Source organism: Gasterosteus aculeatus, chromosome 4 (assembly GCF_964276395.1).
Source record: "Gasterosteus aculeatus chromosome 4, fGasAcu3.hap1.1, whole genome shotgun sequence".
Taxonomy (NCBI): domain Eukaryota; kingdom Metazoa; phylum Chordata; class Actinopteri; order Perciformes; family Gasterosteidae; genus Gasterosteus; species Gasterosteus aculeatus.
The window spans coordinates 34,114,363-34,134,880 of NC_135691.1; the positions used below are offsets into that span (position 1 = coordinate 34,114,363).

At 47.5% G+C, this 20,518-nt stretch overlaps 1 protein-coding gene and 1 long non-coding RNA gene across 13 annotated transcripts in view; one reads left to right on the forward strand and one right to left on the reverse strand.

The window, feature by feature from the left end:
• The first annotated feature begins 2,324 nt into the window (after window positions 1–2,324).
• The window catches only part of dgki (diacylglycerol kinase, iota), a 31,844-nt gene continuing 13,650 nt past the window's right edge, over window positions 2,325–20,518 (forward strand). For 2 of the 12 annotated variants that reach the window (XM_040175484.2, XM_040175486.2), the window contains exons 1-8: window positions 2,341–2,784; window positions 15,179–15,287; window positions 17,422–17,517; window positions 19,119–19,193; window positions 19,639–19,695; window positions 19,832–19,897; window positions 19,995–20,063; window positions 20,337–20,453. In XM_040175484.2, the coding sequence (XP_040031418.2) occupies window positions 2,564–2,784; window positions 15,179–15,287; window positions 17,422–17,517; window positions 19,119–19,193; window positions 19,639–19,695; window positions 19,832–19,897; window positions 19,995–20,063; window positions 20,337–20,453 (810 nt within the window). In that variant the 5' untranslated portion in view covers window positions 2,341–2,563. Of the gene's footprint in view, window positions 2,785–15,178; window positions 15,288–15,498; window positions 16,567–17,421; window positions 17,518–19,118; window positions 19,194–19,638; window positions 19,696–19,828; window positions 19,898–19,994; window positions 20,064–20,336; window positions 20,454–20,518 lie in introns of those variants that run through there. The other 10 variants (XM_040175483.2, XM_078100520.1, XM_078100519.1 and 7 more) reach the window with 7 other exon arrangements.
• On the reverse strand, window positions 14,822–18,166 carry LOC144406112 (uncharacterized). Its single transcript, XR_013467297.1, has 2 exons — window positions 18,055–18,166; window positions 14,822–15,533 (listed from the first exon to the last, which is right to left on the reverse strand). It is a non-coding gene; the product is annotated as an uncharacterized LOC144406112 (long non-coding RNA).

The window sequence follows — 20,518 nt, forward strand, 5'->3', positions numbered from 1 at the left end:
CCGCTTCATATTAACAGCCTCACGGTAGCCCGACGGATTCCATCACCGCCATGCGCTTGTGGTGCGTTGTGCTCTGTAATAATACCGATTGCGTTCGCGGCGCGTGATCAGGTGATCAGTAAACAGGTGAAGGGGGCCCCGGGGTCGTATTTCACGGGATCGGAGGAGATTTCACAAGTCGTGTTAAATATGAATGAAAGCTCAGAGGGAGTTTCTGTGTTGTTTTCAGTGTGTGGAAGACTGATCTCATCAGATATTAAAGATGGATTTCACCCGGCTGTCTAAAAACAGTGTGTTTCCCCCTTTGACTCTCAACCCTCTAAGCGCATTTCCTCCAGGAAAAAGTGACAAACTATTTATTCATTTATTTGTAAGGGACAATCAGTTGCACTGTAAGTGAGCCGGAGTTGGCCAGAGAGGCTCATTTCCATCTGCAGTCAGATGTTTTTAACCACTGAACCATTGAGCTATTATAAGAGACGCTAATATAACATTTGACATACTGACACAGAATGATGAGTTAAAGAATTAAATGATATAATTATATTAGATTATAGGCAAAATGTTGATTTACACAAAGTGGAAATTACAAGATAAAATATTTGAATTATTTGAATTCAAAATGTGTTCATTTTAGTCAAAGTTATGGGTTTTGATATGAATATGTTTATTGCCAAACTCATGTCCAAATGCGTCATAATGACAAATGAAGGCAGCTAAACGGAAGTTATTTCACGTCCGGTGGTGCGTTTCCTTAAATGATTTATGGTTAGCCAGATTGCAGCCAGATGCGTCTCTGCTGGAAATAAAAAAGGAGCACAAAGGTCAGAGTTCACTTGAGGTCAGTGTTTTCTTTGTAAACATCGCTCAGTGGAGCAAAGCGACACCGGGAGGCGGACAGATGTGGCCTGATGTTTTTATCAGGAAGCGCTGCGGAGAACGATTCAACACAACGAAAAGCAACGTGAGAACATCATCACCGGAGCGGAGCGGACACGCGCAGCGCGCGACGCAGCATATGGACGGTGCACGAGAGATTCATGTGCGAGAGTGATACGCCGAGGAGTTGTGCGTGTGTTCGAGCGTGCACACGCTCACCCGCTGCTCTACTTTGTGACCGATGATGCTGCAGAAAAGAGGAGGAGAGGGAATATCCCACAATGCCACGCTGCTCGTCCCATGGGCCGGACGCGCGCGGATGCACGGAACTCGCGCGCGGATGCTGCAGATAGTTGTAGCCCGCACGCCACTGAACGCGTTAATTGTCCCCGCCTTCACAGCATTTTTTTTTTAAAGTTTCCTCGTCACTTAAAGAAAATCTATAATCGATTTCCGGTGAGGGATGTTAAAGTAAAAGCCCTTTACAGAGACGATAAGCTGCAAATCATGAAAAAGGCCTAGCGTTTTTTCCATGACATAATAATTTTTCCCATGATCATTTTCGACCAAAAATATTTGACTTTTGTTCCATTATATTTTTTACATAATATTTCTGGATTTTTCCCCATGACATTTTCCGACCAAATATTTCTTGACATTTTTTGACCAAATAGTTTGGATTTCTTTTCCATGAAATTCTTTGACCAAACTTCTTTTGAATTTTTTTTTATGATATCTTTTGAGGACATTTTTTTTCGATTTTTTTTTAACTACTATTTTTTTAAATTTTATTTTCAATATATTACCAACCAAAAACTTTTTTGACACTTTCACCCTTATTCTATGACTTTGTTAACTACATTTTTTTGGACTACAGTTTTTGACCTAATATTATTGGATTATTTTTTCCATTACATGTTTGACCTCACATAAACAGTCCATGATTATGTCCTGGAAGTCAGAAAGAGTGAAAGGTTTCCAATTTATAGGGCACATTGTGTTTTCAAACATGAGATTCTAGTGTTTTGACATCATGGAAAATCGCTGCTAATTGATTTGAGACAAAATCAAATCAATTATTCATGGTGTCAGCTGGTGGTCAAAAAGATTGTGATCTTTTAAAATGATGTCCACATAATGAATAATAAAATGTATGTGAGGTTCTACAACAAAGTGTTTTATTTATTCATCATGTTCAAAGAGGAATAAAGCCTTCATTCTAAAAATACGCTGGCAATGTGAAGATAATATAAATAACATAGCCGTATATTCAGCTACGCGTTCATGTCAAATTCATATTTTTCCAATATAGCCTTCTTGATCAGTCCAGCAGTCTGCATTATTTTTTGTTCAACCAGTTCTGAAACAGCCCGTATGTGGTTCAACGGCTAGATGTCGGGAGGTGTTTTATTTTGAAGGACAAGACGCATCACTTCCGGGATAACGCCACCAGCTTGACGTAGCTCGCGTCCAGTCGGTTTGGGGCACAAACGCGGCCAACGGTCCGGAATCACAACGGTCAAAACCGCTCGACCACGTTAACGGCGTCGTCCTTCCCTCCCTGCCCCCTCCCCCCCCCTCCTAAGACCGACCCCGATTCTCCCCGGTGTCCCCCCCTCTCACCAGCCGGTAGGGAGGAGGGGGGGGTCCACAGCGTGGCCGTGACAGCGTAGAACCGACCGGCATGGACCCCCGAGCGAAGCCTCGAGCCGGCCCGCTGTCGGGGGGCTTCGGCGGGCGTCCGGCCTCCCTGGGAGCCGACGGGGGGGACTCGGAGTCCGGGGCCGGCTCGGAGGAGGCCGGCGTGGGCTTCGGCGACACGTTCAGCAGCCTGCCCGACATGGAGCAGGAGAGCCTGGAGGAGAAGCTGCGAGGGCTGGCGTTCAGAAAGCAGACGTCGTACCGGTGAGAGAGCCGCTGGGGGGGTACTGGGACGGGGTACTGGGACGGGGTACTGGGACGAGATGCTGGGACGGGGTACTGGTCAGAGTGGGATACGGGTTTTGTTTGAACCAGTTCAGCATCGAGGATGACGACATGTCAGCCGGCTGAAGCTTATGATGAACACACAAAGAGGGGCAGATTACGTTGGAGGCGCGTTGTTTTATGTGGTTAAAGCTAAATTCACTCGGCATTTGTGACCATTCTGCGCATGCAACAGCGCGCGCGCCTGCGTGCGTGCGTGCGTGCGCGCGCGCGCATTTCACAGTGTTGTTGGAGCCCTGTTGTGTTGGAGCATGTTAAGAGGGGGCGGTTTAGTGGCAGCAGAAACAGTATCGATTTGTGGGCATCGCGTGCGTGCGTGCTTGTGTGTGTGTGTGTGTGCGTGTGCGTGCGTGTGTAGAGGAGCGTGCACGTGCATGTGAATGCCAGCTGCAGCCTGACACCCTGGTGCGACTGGCAGCTGCTGTTGGTAGTGAAATCTGGCTAGAGACCAAACACGCACACACGAGCACGCACGCAAACAAACACGCACGCACGCACGCGTTTTTGTTGTCAAATGTCAGTCAGGAATGTTTGGCGTTTGACTTTCCGACGGTGTTAGTTTAGGCTTCGTTCACGTCCAGGCCTATGTGAACGAATGTCAATCAAAGCGATCGGCTTTTGGAGGTCAAATCGATCCTTTGTAACTTGTTTGATTTATTTGGCGAAGCTGTGGCCCAACAAAGCATCCGTGTGCCGATGTAATGTCACCAAAATATTATTTTAAATATTTGAGTTCAACGGCGATAAGTTTTCACCCTCCAATCTCAATACATTGAAAAAAAGTCTTCCAAAACACAACAAATTCATGTAATTCAAACTTAGAAACAAGGGACACCGGCAATTAACGGCACAATCAGATTAAAATGCAATATATATTATGTTAAACACATTAAAACAAAATTAGCTGGCCATATTCAATTTAAAAAGAAGGGATGGTACGCCATAATCCTATTACGATCCATTTGACAAATGATCGTTCATTATATTGTTATTATACATTTATTTGGAAGATACAAAGTCTTCTTAAAAGACGCTGCAAAGCAAATGCAACCCGTCGCTCACTTGAACCGTCCTCTGTGGCGTCTTTCTTCCTCTGCCGGTTATTCTGAGAAAACCAAACTAAAACCCGGCGTTACACCAGAGATTTAGCAACGCGCGCATGTCGGGACCGTTTTTTTCCGACCGTTGTCCTGTGTGCTGGAGAGTTTCTGTGTGTTTTCCTTATTCATCCCACCTAAATTTAGGACACGACGGCGTCGTTCGCCGTGCGTAAACGTGCATATGACTTAAAGTCACATGACTCAGAGTTTCCAGCGCTGAAAGAGGTCTGATGCGTCGTTTGCTGGTCGTAAAAATGCACTCGGTGAAAACAGAAGAAGACCATCTCACTGTTAGCGACAACGCTAACAGTGAGATGGTCTCACTTATTTATGACGTTCGTTTCTCCTCCGCACAGCGTGCCTGTTGTCCGGGCTGGATGAACGCAGTCTGGTGTCTGTGATCACATCCGGTCCTGGTGCTGCTTTGACCTTTGACCTCGGGAACATGCCCGTGGCTGGGATCAGGGGAGAGCGTCGGCGTGAAGCTAGTTTACATAGCTTTGAAGTGACCAGTGGCGAGGGCGGAATTACCATACGAGGCGATATGAAAGGGCCGAGAAAGGCCGACGCTCGACATAAAAGCGGAAACGTGCGCGTGTGTTCTGCCGCGGCGCGCGCGTAACTTATCGTGCAGACACACTTTGCCTGCGTGTGCTCTCAGACCGCCGGCCCTCCTTTTATCTATTCTTAGATCGGCCTGCATGGCGGTCAGAGAGAGTGTGTGTGTGTGTGTGTGTGTTACACGCCAACCAGTTAGTCAGCACGCCGCGTTTGTGTCCGTGGCAGTCAGCAGTTCTTTGGACCATCCGACTGGCGTATCCAGCGTCCCCAGCGTGCATCCAGACGTCCGCGTTCTGCTCCGTCCGTCTGTCCAAACAACAACAAACAAACAAAGAGCAGCACAGCATTCTGCTGCGGCTAAAACATTTCCCACATTAATGCGTGAGAATTGAGTGAAATGATCGATGCGATCGATTGGTCATTCATTCTAGACTTTATTGGCTTCTGTTTAATAGACGCTGAATCCAGCCCCAGTGGCCGACTGCTGAGCCGCACCGACTCACGGCAGTGATGACATGTATTCATCTGCAAGATATTAAATCTTTGTGATATTAAATGCAATAAAAGGCAAAGCTTTTTCATGTTACATAATTATAAACGTCGACCTCATGATATTTGATATAAAATTACCACTCGTGCTTGGAATCCGATCCTGTAAATAACAGTAATATGAAGTAACACAACCATTGTGAGCACATTACCAGCCCCCCCCCCCCCATGGCAGGATAACTGCCCCTGAGCGCGCCAACCTGCCCCGTTTGCCCAAAAGGGGACAGAAAAACGCTTTGTTTTGACAGGCAGCTCGCCGCGTGGTGACGTTTCTGCTGCAGAAACAAACTGCCCCCAGGCCGCTGACGTTGTGATACAGATGCGTTTGTACCAGAACGTTCCCCATTTATGCCTAAAAGCTTATTGGTGCAAAGAAAAACATGAAACAAAAAGCACAGCAGCTTGAGTCTTTTTGTTCCACTTCATCCGCGTTCTTCCCCGCGGGGTTCTTAAAGGAACCCAAAGAGAGACGTTGGGATGGTGAGACCTCTGTTCTGCCTCAGCCGCCTAATAGGCCCCAGACTTTGTTTTTAGGATGTAATAAGTTTGGTGATCCGCTGCTTAAATCTCTCCAGGAGAATAACAGACTAAATGTGTCGGTAAGTGGCTCAAAGGGCTCTTGGCCGCGTGTTTCTCCGGTCGGCGATTAACTGCTGTCCCCCCCCCTCCCCGGGGGCTGAAGGGGGATCTGAACCTACGAACTCAACGAGAGCTTCCACCTGAGCAGCACCTCTGCACACTCGGCCCTGGAGCTCCGCGTCACTTTGGCGTCACTTAAAGACACTCATGAATCTTTAAGCGGACGATCGGCGATCCCCAATTGTTGGTGAAACACAAGGCTCAGTGACACAATCCCCCCCCCCCCCAATAAAGACAAAACGGGTCGACTGATGCATATATTCAAACATTGCGCTGCTGTAGAAAGCTCCCGTGGGCCTTCCGGTCTCAGCTGTTCCTGTCATTGGATCACCGTGTTTCAGTGAAGCGGCTACGCGAGTTCCGACTATTTGCTCTTGAGGAATGGCCTAAAACCATAACCGTCGATGCAGGTCTGGTTTGGAGGAGCTGTTTTGCTTATAATGGGACATTTTGTCCCATTCCCGCGTTCCCGCTCCTCTGCTCTCCGCGTGTGTTTGTGCACGTCAATCATCTTCTGCTCAGAAGGGGGATCACGGTGTCTTGTTTTAGGGAACAGAAGTGAGATTTCTGCCCTCTCGCTCTGTCTCCCAGCCTTTTCTGGAGTGTTTGACAGCCTGTGTGTGTGTGTGTGTGTGTGTGTGTGCGTGCGCGGCGCCGGGGTTTAGTAATGTAGTGTGCCGAGGCATTACGGGGGATTGGCTGTCAGGAGCCGCTCCTTATTAGTCGTCTGGCTGCCTGAAAGAGGCTCGTCCCGCTTTTGAGACGGAGCTAAGAGAAAATGAAAGAATAGAGCGGTGAGGAGAAAAGAGAAGTGGATCTGCAGCACAGAGGAAGAGGAACCCCGATGAAGAGAAAGACATTGGTCAAGTGCTTCCTCCTCCGTCACACACTCGAACAATTGTGCGAGGAGGGTTTTTTTTTTTCTTCCCGTGAGGCTTTAACTGGTCCGCGAGGAACCGTCGCTGCAAAAGGAGCCTCTCTTGTGTGGAGACAAAGAGCTGAAGTGTCCTTCTTTGGACTACGAGCAAACCGGCCTCCACACGAGCGCCGCTCCGTGGGTCTAAGCGTTCCTCCCCTTTACGTGTCTGTTTACCTTCCTCACGGCGGGGAGACGCAACTTTAGCCCGGACGCAAGGCAGAGACGTGTCCAATGCACACAGTCCACGTGTCTCTGTCCAAACCATCGATGGCGTTGATTGATTAGTATTAGTTGGTGTATGAATACTTTCTTTTGTCCTCCCGATGGACGTTGGCTTGTGTCGTGTAACCATTCAATCGGAGCTCGCCGCGCACGCCGTACACGCCGCCTGTGTGCGGACAGACAGACAGGCAGACAGACGGACAGACAGACAGACAGACAGGCGGCTGAGTGATTGATTGACTCTCTGAGCGGGCCGGAGGCCCCCGGATCACTGCCATAGTGGGCCGGAGGGCCCAGCTGACCGAGACGCGGGGGGCCGACCTGTCACTCGTCCACTCAGATGAAGGCAAGACACATCGCGGCGTATGCGAGGGATCCTCCATTGCGAGCGAGAGTCCTGCTTCAAAGACCAAGAGAAGCTTTTCATTTTGGAAATACGTTTTATTGGTGGAACACGTTTAACCTCCGAGGTCTAATTTGTGTTATTCTTTATCTTCTTGCCAGTTGGATTCCCACGCTGAAGGACAAAGGGGCTTTTTATTTTTAGATGTTTATTCGTTTTATTGTCGGGTATTATCAGAGAGAGAGAGAGAGAGACTGTTAACATCTGTTAATATGTGCACATACATGTACATTAGCGTGATTGTGACCATGTATGTGCTGCGTGGGTTGAACGCAGCTTTTTGGGAAGGATTACTGATCATCTCCCTGCTCTCAGAAAGATGAGTCCCCACTCTACCTACACACACACACACACACACACACACACACACACACACACACACACACTCACACTCACACTCACACACACACTCTATAATGAAGCTCTATACTTAAACACTTGGTTTTTAGCTTGTTCTTTTCTCTGCAATTAACCTCTGCTGATTTCTGACACGCACTATTTTATCCCCCACACACACACACACACACACACACACATGGCTGGTTTTGGATTTGTCAAACACGCACATAGAAGCTCACCACACACCCACACACACACGACCTAGCAGACCTCAGCTGCAGAGACGGGCTATAATTAGTGAGACAGCATCTTTATCTCGATGTCGTTCTGCGTGTGTGTGTGTGTGTGCGTGTGTGTGTGTGTGCGCGTGCACTAATCGCTCTGGTTTGATGAGAGCCATCAATAAATAATTAATTGCATTTTTTTGTTGCTTCTCCATTCTGTCTCTTTGCTCTCGGCCCGTCGGCCCGTTTTTCCTCGTCTTTTTCCCGCAGCGAATGTATCAGCGCTTTGGACCCGCTTCAAACCGCCGGAGCAAACGCTTCACGAAGGCTCTGCAGTTAACGCAGAAGACGAATCGTTACCTGTTAACGATGACCTCATTAGTGAAGCGGGGTTGCAAACGGGCGTCGGGTGAATTCCGCTTCCTGAGCTGCGTTTCGAAGCCTCGGGCCTCCGGGGAGGACGAGCGGTTTGCAACATGTCTGTGGTTCTTCTTTTGGGGCGTGAAGGTTCATGAAGCTCCATCACCTTCGGAGGCTCTTCCCTTTCTTTGTCTTTGCTCTCTTTACTCGTACGGGTGCGTGTTTCTGTCGAGTGGACACTGCACCACCACGACAGACAGCAAGAGCACAATAAGCCCTGCTGCTCTTCCACTTATAGAAACAGAGTGGGCTCCTGAGTGGGAGTTATGGACAAGATGCTCTGCTGACTGGACAAAGAGGACAGAGACAAGAGAAAGACGCAGCGGTTCTAACCACAATAGTCCAGTTTTCATCCTTTATTGTTTTTATTGGAGCTGCTGCTTTATTTCAACTTTCAGTATTTTAACTGATTTTGAACCTAAAGTTCCCAAAGCAAATAGTAGGTGGATGGAGCGATGAAGATGTGTGCAGAGAGGTAGAGGAGGGTGAAGTCATGAAGGGGAAAGAGGACGTGTGAAGGAGAGAGGAGGAGGAGGAGGAGGAGGAGGAGGAGGAGGAGGAGAGAAGCCAAGGCCTTTGGGCAAAGCCAAGACCGCCTACATACTCCCTCCCTCCCTCCCTCCCTCTCTGTTTCACTCTCTCTCCTCCTCCACCCACCGAGGAGAAGCAATGTAGGCCAGTGGAGAAGCGAAGCGGAGGGCTGGAAAAACCAACACACAGACACACACACAGACACACACACAGACAGACCCTCACCGCGTCCAGTGGAAGGACATCAAAGTCCCTCGGAGACTTGGTCTTTGTCTTCTGTCTCGCGGGGCCGTGAGAGCGGACGTGGTCCGGGGCGCCGATGTGGATCAGCGAACGTCCAGACTGGACCTTCATGCCACAAACCGAATGTAACAACGGTGGAGACATTAGGCCCCAAAAACCACACACAACACATGCAATCCTTATGCTGAGGGATTATAAATAGAGGGAGGAAGGTCAGAGGGAAACAGGCAGGCTTCCTGCATGCAGCCAGGACGCACACGCACACACAACACACACACAAAACACACAAAACGAGAATGTAAAGGTAACGTTTTGCACGATTCCAGTTTGAGAAGTTTATTTTATATCAAGAGCTAAAAACTGAAAGTGGCAAATCATCATCAACTCACACGCGAAGCTCGAGGAAACAAAGTTTTGGGCATTTTTGTTTCATAAACGCTTGAAAATAGTTTATCATCAACTGTCGATGAACTCGTGGATGTTTCGTTCGCTCCGCAAATCAGTTTCCTGCTGTTAAACTCCCAAATCTACTAACATGCTTTATTTCTGGAAACGAGCTGCTCTTCTGTGTCCATGACAGTGTGTGTGTGTGTGTGCGTGCGTGTGTGTGTGCGATCTAATAAGACTTGATGGTGACTGCAGCTGCTCTCACACACCCACTCGCTGTCAGAGAGCTGGGCTGTAATTAAATATATTACACTTCATGAACGCAGGCGGGCTGATGCGTCCTTGTGTTCAGTGTCGCTTGTGGGTCCCCGGAGCCGCTCATCGGGGGCCGTTTTCTGGGCCCGACGGGGAGGAAGACAGACAGACAGACAGACAGACGCGGAGGGCAATGCGGCGCGCTCAGATAAAACTGGGAAGGAAGTCTGAGTGGGGTTGCCATGACGACCACACCCTGCACGCACACGAGCACGCCGGCCGGTGCAAGGCGAGTGGGGGGGGGGCGGGGGGGGGAACGTCTGCGCGATTATTTGGAGTGTGTGTCCCGATAAGAGAATTGTTTTTGTGCAGATTGACAATAAACGACCACAGAAGAAGACGAGGCCCTTCAGTCTGTGGCTCGCCGTAGTGACTGTTCTCTGTGCGCGCGTGTGCGTGTGTGTGCGTTCATCCTGCTATTGTGTGCAGTCACGTTGGCGTGTGTTTTGTGTGATTTGGGGACAGAAGACACACACACGCTGAACAGTAATATTTACACGCGGCTTCTGCTCGCCGGCTTTTCTGATCCCCTAAAAACACCAGCACACTTTTGGACACCAAGTGAAAACCGGGTATCTCTAGATTTTTGCGGAGTTTTTGAATTTTTAAAAGAACCAAATGTTTAAATGTTAAATTGTTGCCACTCAGAAGATCTGATCCGATCTAAAGAGTCATTTTCATTTGAAAAATACAAAATAATCTCCAGGAGTCTTGTGCGTTTTCGATTGGCCGAGCACTTATGTGTGAAGTTGCTGTTATTGCCGCTCTGGACGCACACCCATATGTGCTTGCAAAAGCTTTGTCGAGACAGGATGCATTCAACAATGCATATGTATTTGTATGAAACGTGTGTGAAGGTTGTGCGATTGTGTTTCCTGTTATTTGAACGGCGACGGGCCCCTCGTGAGATGCTCAAACGCTGCTGGATCCCGTAACGTCCGTGTGAGCTTCAGAGTCTTTTCACGCGGTGATCCACCTTCATCCACCACACCCCAATCACCTGAGGCCCCGCGCGAGGAGGCCTGCAGAGACACACACACACACACACACACACACACACACTGACCCAAATCGAGCGAGAGAGGAGAGAGAGGGAGGAGGTGGAGACGATGAGAAACGGAGCCGTGAGGATGAGAGAAAGTCCAGCGGCTCTGAGCTCACGGCGTTGTTGGCGTTGTGAGCCGTGTTCTGCCGTCGATGAGTCATCTGCAGAGGATTTAATCCCCATCCAGCGTCTGGAGCCACCTTCCACTGAAACGCCTTGTGGATTACCGTCGTCCGTCTTAACTTTAGGACCCCACATTTTTCAAAGTTTTAGCGAACAAGGGGCACATTTGGGAAAGCGTAGTCTTGTGAAAACTCTTTTTATCATTCCCGAACATCTATTAATGTCATCAGCAGGAGGAGGAGACATTTAAATCCTCCGGAATGCTTTTTTTTCTCCCCCCCTAAACTGTCAAGCATTAAATCCTCCATCAGGGTAAAAGCCTAAAAACAAAAACTCGCCCTGTCCTTTAAATCCCCGTATCATCTCTGCGCTGCACCAGCATTCAGCTAAATGCCCCTCTTGAAAAAACAACCTTGATTATTGTGTGTGCTGCGTGTGAAAGCATGACCTCACACGCTCGTGTGTCCGAACACGCTTCTCCGGGTCGCCTTTTGCCAGGTTTTCTCTTACGTAATGTTCCAAAAATAGAACCCATTCACCTGTTAGGACGCAACCGAATGTTGGACCATCCATTGTGCTTTTTATACCGGGCATTATGGTCTTTTAGTGAGGTACCCTCAATATAAAGGCCCAGTAAATTGTCACTGAATAGATATTGATATTTTTTAATTCTATCCAGAAAAGGACAATTAGTGTACTTCAACATCCTAAGTGACCTCCATCTATCTATGTCGCCCTTTCATTTTATGCTGCCTTCGTTCTGACGCTTGGTTTCCTCGTTGGAGGTGTAGCGTTCCTCACCCGCGTTCATCTACCAGGTAAACCTGATCTCACCACCTCCTCCAGCCCGACGTATAACACACACACACACACACACACAGCTCGGATGTCGTGTGTCAGGTGTCCGGCTGCCCGTCACGTTGATCGGCGTGACTCCTCGACTGGTGCTGCCAGTCTGCAGGCAGCCGGCCCGCTGGGGGTGGGGGTGGGGGGGGTTCGGTCCCGGAGGCGAGGACGTTGGAGAGAGCGAAGCTTTGACGATGATGAATGTCGGACGTGGAAGGCGGAGCAAAAAGATGCGCTGGTTTCACCGGCTTCTCTGCTGCAGGTGAGCGATGCGTTTGCACCAATCGGGTCCTGAGATGCCGCCTCACGTCCGTCTGAGGTTGAACCCGTGAGCTGTGACCTGTGACCTCTTCTGGCTGTATGACTTTGTGCTGTTGCTCAGCTTCTGGTGCTGAATGCATATTTAAACACAGATGTTGTGGGGGCTTTTAGCCGGTGGGGGGGGTCACCTTTACTTCAGGTGAAACCAACAAAATCCTCTTAGTATGAAATGTGGATTGAACATTGGTGCGGTTTGGTTTTAAAGTCATTGGGATTCAAAGATTCAAGAGAAATACAGATTATATTATATATATTGGAGTATAGTATTATAGTGTCACATATAGAGACCCATTGGAACCATTTTGGATGAAGAAACTGGTGTGTGTCCCGCTCCTCAGTGCTTAGAACCAAACAAGGAACAATATTCTTACAAAAGAAACCGCGCGGTTTAACTTCTGTTGTTGTGAAAAACCTTCAAAGTTAGAATTTCTCATTTGCCCAGAAACAAACATCTTTCCTGCACTGAGAAACCGGTTCAACCCGAACCCACACGGTGCAGTTGTGTCTCTTTTGTCAAGCGACGTCTTCCCACGTATAATCACAACATCCTCTGCTCCACCAGTCAGAAGATGTTAAATTGGATTCCTCCCACTTGCAGCTGCCTTTTTCTTTTGTGCGGCTTTTACTTTTGTTCTTACTTTGCCATTAATCACAAGCAGTGTTGCGGGCGGCTGTGTGCACGGAGACGGGTTGGACGGCCGGATGCCCCCCCTTACCCCCTTACCCCCTTACCTCCCCCCCGGTAATGGCTCGTTAGCTCACCACCAGAAGCCCGAAACCGGCTGAGAACGGTTCCAGCCTCTCGCAGCGGTTGACCCCTGCCGCCATGGTTACCGAGGAGCCGTATATAGAAAGCAGTTGAGGAATTACACAGATTACATCATCCACCGTGTGTAGGCTGTGAGATGAAAATGGTGCGTGTGTGTGTGTGCGCGTGCACACGGTCGTCCCACACGCCGTGACTTCTTGCCCGAAGTATCTGCATTGACAGTTTACCGCTGAAGTTGCTCGACGACGCGGCCGACTCTCCGCCAACATAGTCACTGGATGAGCCGCCGCCGGTGCTCCCGCTGTGCCCGTCGCCGTGGCAACGCCGACAACCCACCTCTGCTTGGAGGAGAAAAGGGAGGAGGACGACGGAGAGAGGAGGCGAGAGGCAGGGATGGATGGGAGCAGAGGAGGAGGTGGATTAGTTCCACAGGCAGCGATGTGATGAGAGGGAATAAAGAATATGTGGTGCGCTGATATTCACACTCGTCTTCACCACACAAGGCAGAAACTACCTGTGCATCACACGTTTGTCTCATTGTTGGCTTCTAAAACTCACACCGGCTCGAACCCGAGTCCAGTCGATGAGTGGGGCCGAATTTGTTGGGTTGTCGGTGCTGTTTATTATTGTCTTTAAATTACATTTCATCAATGCTGCATGTCTTTGTGATCCACTAGCACTCACTGTGTGTGTGTGTGTGTGTGTGTGTGTGTGTGTGTGTGTGTGTTATTTTGTGTGCTATGTGCTAACATAGTTGCTGTGTTGCAGAACACAGAAACTCCGACTTCTCTTTTGGAGTTTTAGAGTTGAGCTTAATGCCGGTGATCCAGTCCGCTTTTAGTAGATTAGAACTCACTCAAATATAGTGTTGCCCTCTGACGCACTGTGTGTGTGTGTGTGTGTGTGTGTGTGTTTGCCTGTTTTAAGTGTGTGTTCACGTTTACCTTGTTTTGTGATGAGTACGTTGAGTGCGTTGCACGCTCAGACACACACACACACACACACACACACACACACAGAGGCTTTTTATTCAATCATAATCAGTTCATAATAAATCTCGCCCAAAAACCCGGTTATTTTAATGAAACATCCAGGTCATCGATGACGCTTGTCTGGAATGAACAACAGGAAGTGCAGGAGGCACAAAGTGAACCTTCTCTCTGTGCCTCTGGTTTCACTTGCAAACAAGTTGTTTCAGTAGAACCCGTGTTTTGGTTAACGCCACATGTCGGACCGCCCACGTCTCTGAACACGGCCGCTTCAAACCTGAACCAGCCCCCAAACAGTGATTGATCACAATGAATTGATACATGAAGAGTGTGTGTGTGTGTGTGTGTGTGTGTGTGTGTGTGTGCGGGCGTGTGATGCTTGTTGTACTCGGCTCATGTCCAGTCACCATACGTCCTTGTATTTTCGCCTACGTCGCCCACGCAATACTATTTTCATCCCGAGAGTCGTGAGGGCGAGTTCATGCATGTGTGTGTGTGTGTGTGTGTGTGTGTGTGTGTCGGGGGTGTCATCAGGTTACAGTGTGTGTAAGTGGACTCTTCTTTGTCCTGATGGATAATTTTAGACAGGCGGCCACTGAAACTTTCAACAGGGGGGTCACATGCTCCTGTGCAACCTTTTCCACTGACAGACACACACACACACACACACACACACACTCACACACAGAGACTGTTTATTATTAAACTTCTAAGGAAGTCAGCCTTTCAGATCTGCAATTATATGCACATTTGTGCAGATTCTTGGAGAAGATTTTTCTTCTCTATTACGTTGTAAAAAAAAAACAGGACTTTTTATCAAAAAAAACCCAAATGTTTTTCTCAGAATTGGAGATGTCTAATTATTTATAATGAACTTAAATACAATTTAATAAAAATAAATCAGTTGGGTTGCAAATTCTGCACGAAAAGACAGAGGATTCATGTAATACAAGTATTTAAAAGATCTTTAAATGTACATTCGTGTGGAAGTAACACAACAAAACAACCTCATGGATACTTTTTTATTAAAGTACGAGGATTAAATATCCCCCCAGATGACGGGAAGAATGCAACGGGTGGAGAGTAAGAGAGACGATTGCTGACTCATCCTCTGACACAACAGATCTGTCTCCGTCACCCCAAAGTGCTGCTGGCAGTCTCTCCCCCAAGCTGTTCCCGCTTCTCCTCCACCCAATATCTGCAGCTCCGTCCGCCGAAACGTGCTCTCACGCCATGAATAATGGACGCACGTTCTAAATGATCCCGAAGTCTACTTCCCTCTGCGGCGAGTCCAGTCCGTCGCGGTGGATTTCTGCATCTTTTGTTGATTGCCGGTGACACGTTTTTTTGTTGTCTTGTTGTTTTTAGGAAAGCCATCTCCCGCTCCGGCCTCCAGCACCTCGGCCCGCCTCAAGCCTCCCCACCGCCGGCGTCCAACGGGCCCAACAAGCAGCTCCGTACCTGCATGGACTGGACGGTCAGACGCACTCACAGAATTAAATCTGAATGCTGAGCACAATTTGTGTCTTTGGTTTGTTCGTATCCGTTGCCGTTTGTTAGTCGCTGCACACGCGGGCTTAGTTGCGTAATGTGACTCATGCATATACATCGGTGTTCAAAGGCTGGACAGTTGTCCCCGTCTCCGTCTGGCTGAGTCACTGAAGGACATTCGGAGTTCCATGGCAACAGACCTGTCAGCAGATTCAACAGCCGGGCGAAGCCTCTGAAATGGAAACGCAGATTTTTTTTTTCTTTTTTTTTTGATCATTACCAGAAAACATTGTTATAAATCATTACCAGAAAATATTGTTATAAATCATTACCAGAAAATATCGTTATAAATCATTACCATAAAATATTGTTATAAATTATTACCATAAAATATCGTTTTATGTGAGCGTCATAGAACGGAACGTTTCCCGGGTTTATTTTGCATTGAGTTTAATGGTTTCATGTAATTCTTTACAAAGCATAAAAGGCTTTCTGCTTCAAAAAGTAGCAAAGGTCCAATGATTAGATTAGATTAGATTCAACTTTATTGTCATTGCACAGGGTACAAGTACTGAGGCAACGAAATGCAGTTTAACATCCAACCAGAAGTGCAAAATAGCAAAAGGTGCAGAGTATGTGCATATGTAAAGTGTAATAAGTGAAAAAATAGATGTACAGTAAGAAATAGTTATGCAATAGTTATGCAATATGAACAGTTAGAAATGGATATACAATAACAGTGCAATGCTGAGGGAAATGCCAAAGAAAAGCACGTCATGATATAACATTCAAACGTGCAGCAAAGCACTTTCAATCCTTTCAGATCCAAAATAGGAGAATTCAAAACCTCAAGCAACGTGTGTGATAATAATAATGAATCATTATCATTTTCTTCATAAAATAATCCTCAAATCTTAACCCCAAAGTGAAATAAATACAAAAAAATCCTCTTAAGATAAGATTCGATATTCCTTTATTAGTCCCACAATGGGGATATTCACAGGATCGCGTGGACAGTGCACACAAGATACATGGTAAAAACAACAACAACATCTTAAATAACTTCCAACTTGCATATGATGTATGTGTATGTCGCACCAGAGTCCTTCTACTGCCCATTGAGTCCTCTCCCGTGCAGAAATATCCCAAATGACCTGGTTCGCAGCGAGCTTAAACCAAAGCGAGACGAAGCCTCTTTCTATTTGATTGACAGCATCAATGCAGGAGCTTCTTTCAGTTGGAGCACAACTGCTGTATTATTAATTGTAAGTAGAAGAAGAGATTCCCCTCTGGCTCCGTCTGCAGGGACACTTCCACCGCGTCACCGCTGGCCTTTAGCTCTCCGCACGACACACACACACACACACACACACACACTTGTACATAATCATTGCAGCTCATCTCTCATTCACACACACTGATATGTATCCTTCCCTCTTAGACGCTAATGAATGGGATACGGATTTATTCTCTGCTGTGCGTCGTACGTCGAGGTATCGGAGGAGGAAGTGGTTACAAACGGCCACTTTAAGAGCTGATTATGCGTGTGGCTGATCGACGGGAGGCAAGTGAGAGACGGAGATCAGGAAGGGAGGCTCGCAGATCAACAGCGTTCTTCACATGACCGACTTAAGGCAGCAAATAAGGAGAAACCAAAGTGAAGGTTTTACATTTACGTCCCTCAGTTACTTTCCACTGATTTATTTCATAGAAGTAATTTCATGAAGCTCCAAACTGATTTTTTAATTGTTATTTTGCGTGTATATATATATATATTTATACATATTTTTTTATGTATTTTTTCACCATCTAAAAAAGCGCCGTCACGTCTCTCGCTGACAAACACACGCGTGCTTTACCGGCGTGTTTATATGTGCAGAGGCTAGCGTGTTTTCCACATGAATCAGCGGCCCTCCGTGTTGTGTTTCAACCAGCGCCTTGAATTAACACGCGCTGGAAAACCACCCGCCTCCTCAGCACCGGCAATTATGTGCTCGACGCCCTCGTTGACCGCTCTCTCCCCGGCGAGTGTTTATCGCGCGGCGTGGCTGCGGTTTGATGTGAGCGAGCGGCGCGCAGCGTGAGCTATTATATCATGACTTCCACTGTCTCTCACGCAGGAGAGCGCGCTGAACGGGGATCACCTGTGGATGGAGACGAGCTGTTCGGGCGATCTCTGCTATCTGGGAGAGGACAGCTGCCTGCTGAAGGCCGCTGTGAGTAGTGCACAAACCGACCGTTCAAATTCACGAAAGTCGATTGGAGCAATTTGAATGCCTAAAAAAAACCGTGTGAGCTTTTAAAAGCTTGTGGAGCCACCTGGTCGTCCGCTCTGTGGCCCACGAGTCGGGCGTCTCGCAGGGAAGAGCAAAGAAATGTGAACTTTCACATTAACCATGCAGAGAAGAGCGGCGTTAAATTATAGGTATTAGGACCCTCTCTGGATCCTCGCGAGGACAAAAGCACTTGCGATTGCAGAGCCGAGAAACAGCCTATAATCCTGACGATAACATAATGACACGTCTGGTCATTTCCAGTGATGGAGTGTGATTACAGTGCAGCGAGGGGACGGGAACACGAGGTTGCTGCCATCGGAAAATATATTCATCATAATCTCTTGCTGTCATATGTTTAATTAGATGAATATTCGTCCAGCGATGCACACTTCCAGCCGGCTGAAAGGACAACGTGACCTCGCTGGAGATTACTCTGACAAGTCACGGCTGGCGGCGGCGGCGGGCGCGCGTTCCTACCTGCGCCCCGCTGGATAGGACTCAGGTCTTAACGGTGGAGGACGTGGGCGTCTGCAGGATGCTGTGCCGCAGAGACGTTAACTCTTATTAGGTGTCTCCCAGCAAACTCTTTTGAAACAACGATTGCGAGAGCGAAGTGAACCCTCAGAATACGGTGAAAAAGATTCCCGTCAACTTCCTCTTTTTGCTGCTTTTGCAATTTCCCCGCTCGGCCCGAGCATCTCGAAGAAGAACATCTTCCTTCCTTATCATGATGAGCTTCTGGTGGAAAGAGGCTTTTTGTGGTGGGGCTTTTGCACTGCGAGAACATTCAGGGTGTGAGAGGGTGAGGCCTCAGTGTGACGGCCCAGAGGCGTCTCCATCGTTATTTACCCCCTAGTGGTAGTTAGTGGGGGCAACATTGTTAGCTCTGTCAATCTCTCCCTGCATATTTCATGTTTCCATAAGCTGAGTTTACTCAACGATTCTGTTTTTGCCCAATAATTGAAGCAATAATTCAACATTGGGGGAATTCTTGCCTTTCATAACGAAAGAGGATCAATACCTTATTATCTGTCTACTAAATGTGATGCTGCAGCCTGCAGTGGTTTAGCTTAGCTTAGCATAGCATAACACTGAGAACAAGTGAGTGTAGGTGGACCGGGTTTGGTTTGGCGCCATGCTAGCTGTTCCCCCCCGCTTCAAGTCATTATGCCAAGCTAAGCTAACCGTCCCTGAGCTGTAGCTTCACCTCTAAGGGACAGAGGTGAGCGTGGTAACGGTCTTCTCATCACACTCTTGGCGTGAAAGACATGGAGCATCTAAAATAACGATCTATTCATTTAAAGGGCTCCTTGGTGTTGTGGCTCCTCTGTAGCCTGAGAAGAAGCATTGCATCATCACATTGTGACTCATCACAGGTGTAGACGTGCAATGGTCCCGTTAAAGCTGAATACCAAGAGGAGACGTGTCCGGGCACCTCGAGCACATCTCTGTGTGCATTGTTGTGCGCTTGCATCCGTGTGTCCGTTGTGTGTTTGCTGTCTAACCACCCTCTGTGCTGTGTGTCTATTTCCTCCTTTAAGAAGTCGGCCCCCCGGAGGAAATGTGCAGCCTGTAAGATCGTTGTTCACTCTGGGTGCATAGAGCAACTGGAAAAGGTACGACACACGCACACACACACGCACACACACAGCAATGTCCACATCCGATGCACACTACACAGCATCCTCAAAGATAATTTCATTTAGAACAGGTTTGTGAGAGCGTTCCCTGCAGCACTGGAGATCATCTCATTGATTTCCATGTTTTATATACACATTATTTATATTCCAACGTAGAACAATAGAGAGCGAACGTTCTGTCTTCAGAGCCATCTTAAAGTTTTTATTGAGTTTTAAACATGTTGTGCTATTTATTTTATACCATCTCTTTAGTGTAAACCATATAAATATGTGATAGTAGTATAATGTAATCCTAAACGTTTGCATGATGTATTCATGGATTCCAGCTGTTGAATATTCACGTGATACATATAAATGTTTTGCCGTATGAAACAAAATGATTTGGCCTTTTGTGTTTATTTATTTTTGCGTCTCTTCCTAGATTAACTTCCGGTGTAAGCCGACCTACAGGGAGGGAGGATCCCGCTGCATGCGAGATGTAAGTGTGTGTGTGTGTGTTTAAATGTGTGCGAGACTTAATACCTGTGAGAGAAGAATCCTTCCTACGGATCCCGTTTACACTCTGACGGACGAGAGAACCGGATTATGAAAAGCGCTTCTCCCTCTGACAGCAGAACGCACTGAGACATCACTGGGTTCACAGAAGAAGACAGGAGGGGAAATGTAGGCAGTGTGGAAAGGTAAGCACACACACACACACACACACACACACACACGGTCAATCATTAACGCTGTTCATACAGACTGACTTTGACGTATTTCTGTCGGCTTCTGCAGAGCTTTCAGCAGAAGTTCTTCCACAGTAAAGAAATAATCGCCATCAGTTGTTCCTGGTGTAAACAAGCGGTAAGAAATTCATCCTCTGTGCTCAGGAATCACTGCAGAACAAATCAATCAATTCTCCAATTGAAGAGTAGAAGTTAAAAGTATAAAGAAATGAATGAATGAATGAATTCTCATTGTTGCTGCCTTGTTATTATTATTTATACATCCAGTCTAATTTAGATAAATGACTCATTATATAATATTCAATGACCAATGCTAATATTTCTGACAGTGTTTTATTACATTATGATGAATTAAAAGGAGAAATAACAACACGCAGTGTTTTCCCTGCAGTTCCACAACAAGGTGACGTGTTTCATGCTGCACCAGATCGAGGAGCCGTGCTCACTGGGGGCCCACGCTGGAGTCATAGTGCCCCCCTCCTGGATCATCAAAGTCAGGAAACCACAGGTGCACACGCACGCACACGCACTGCACACGCACTGAACACGCACTGCACACGCACTGCACACGCA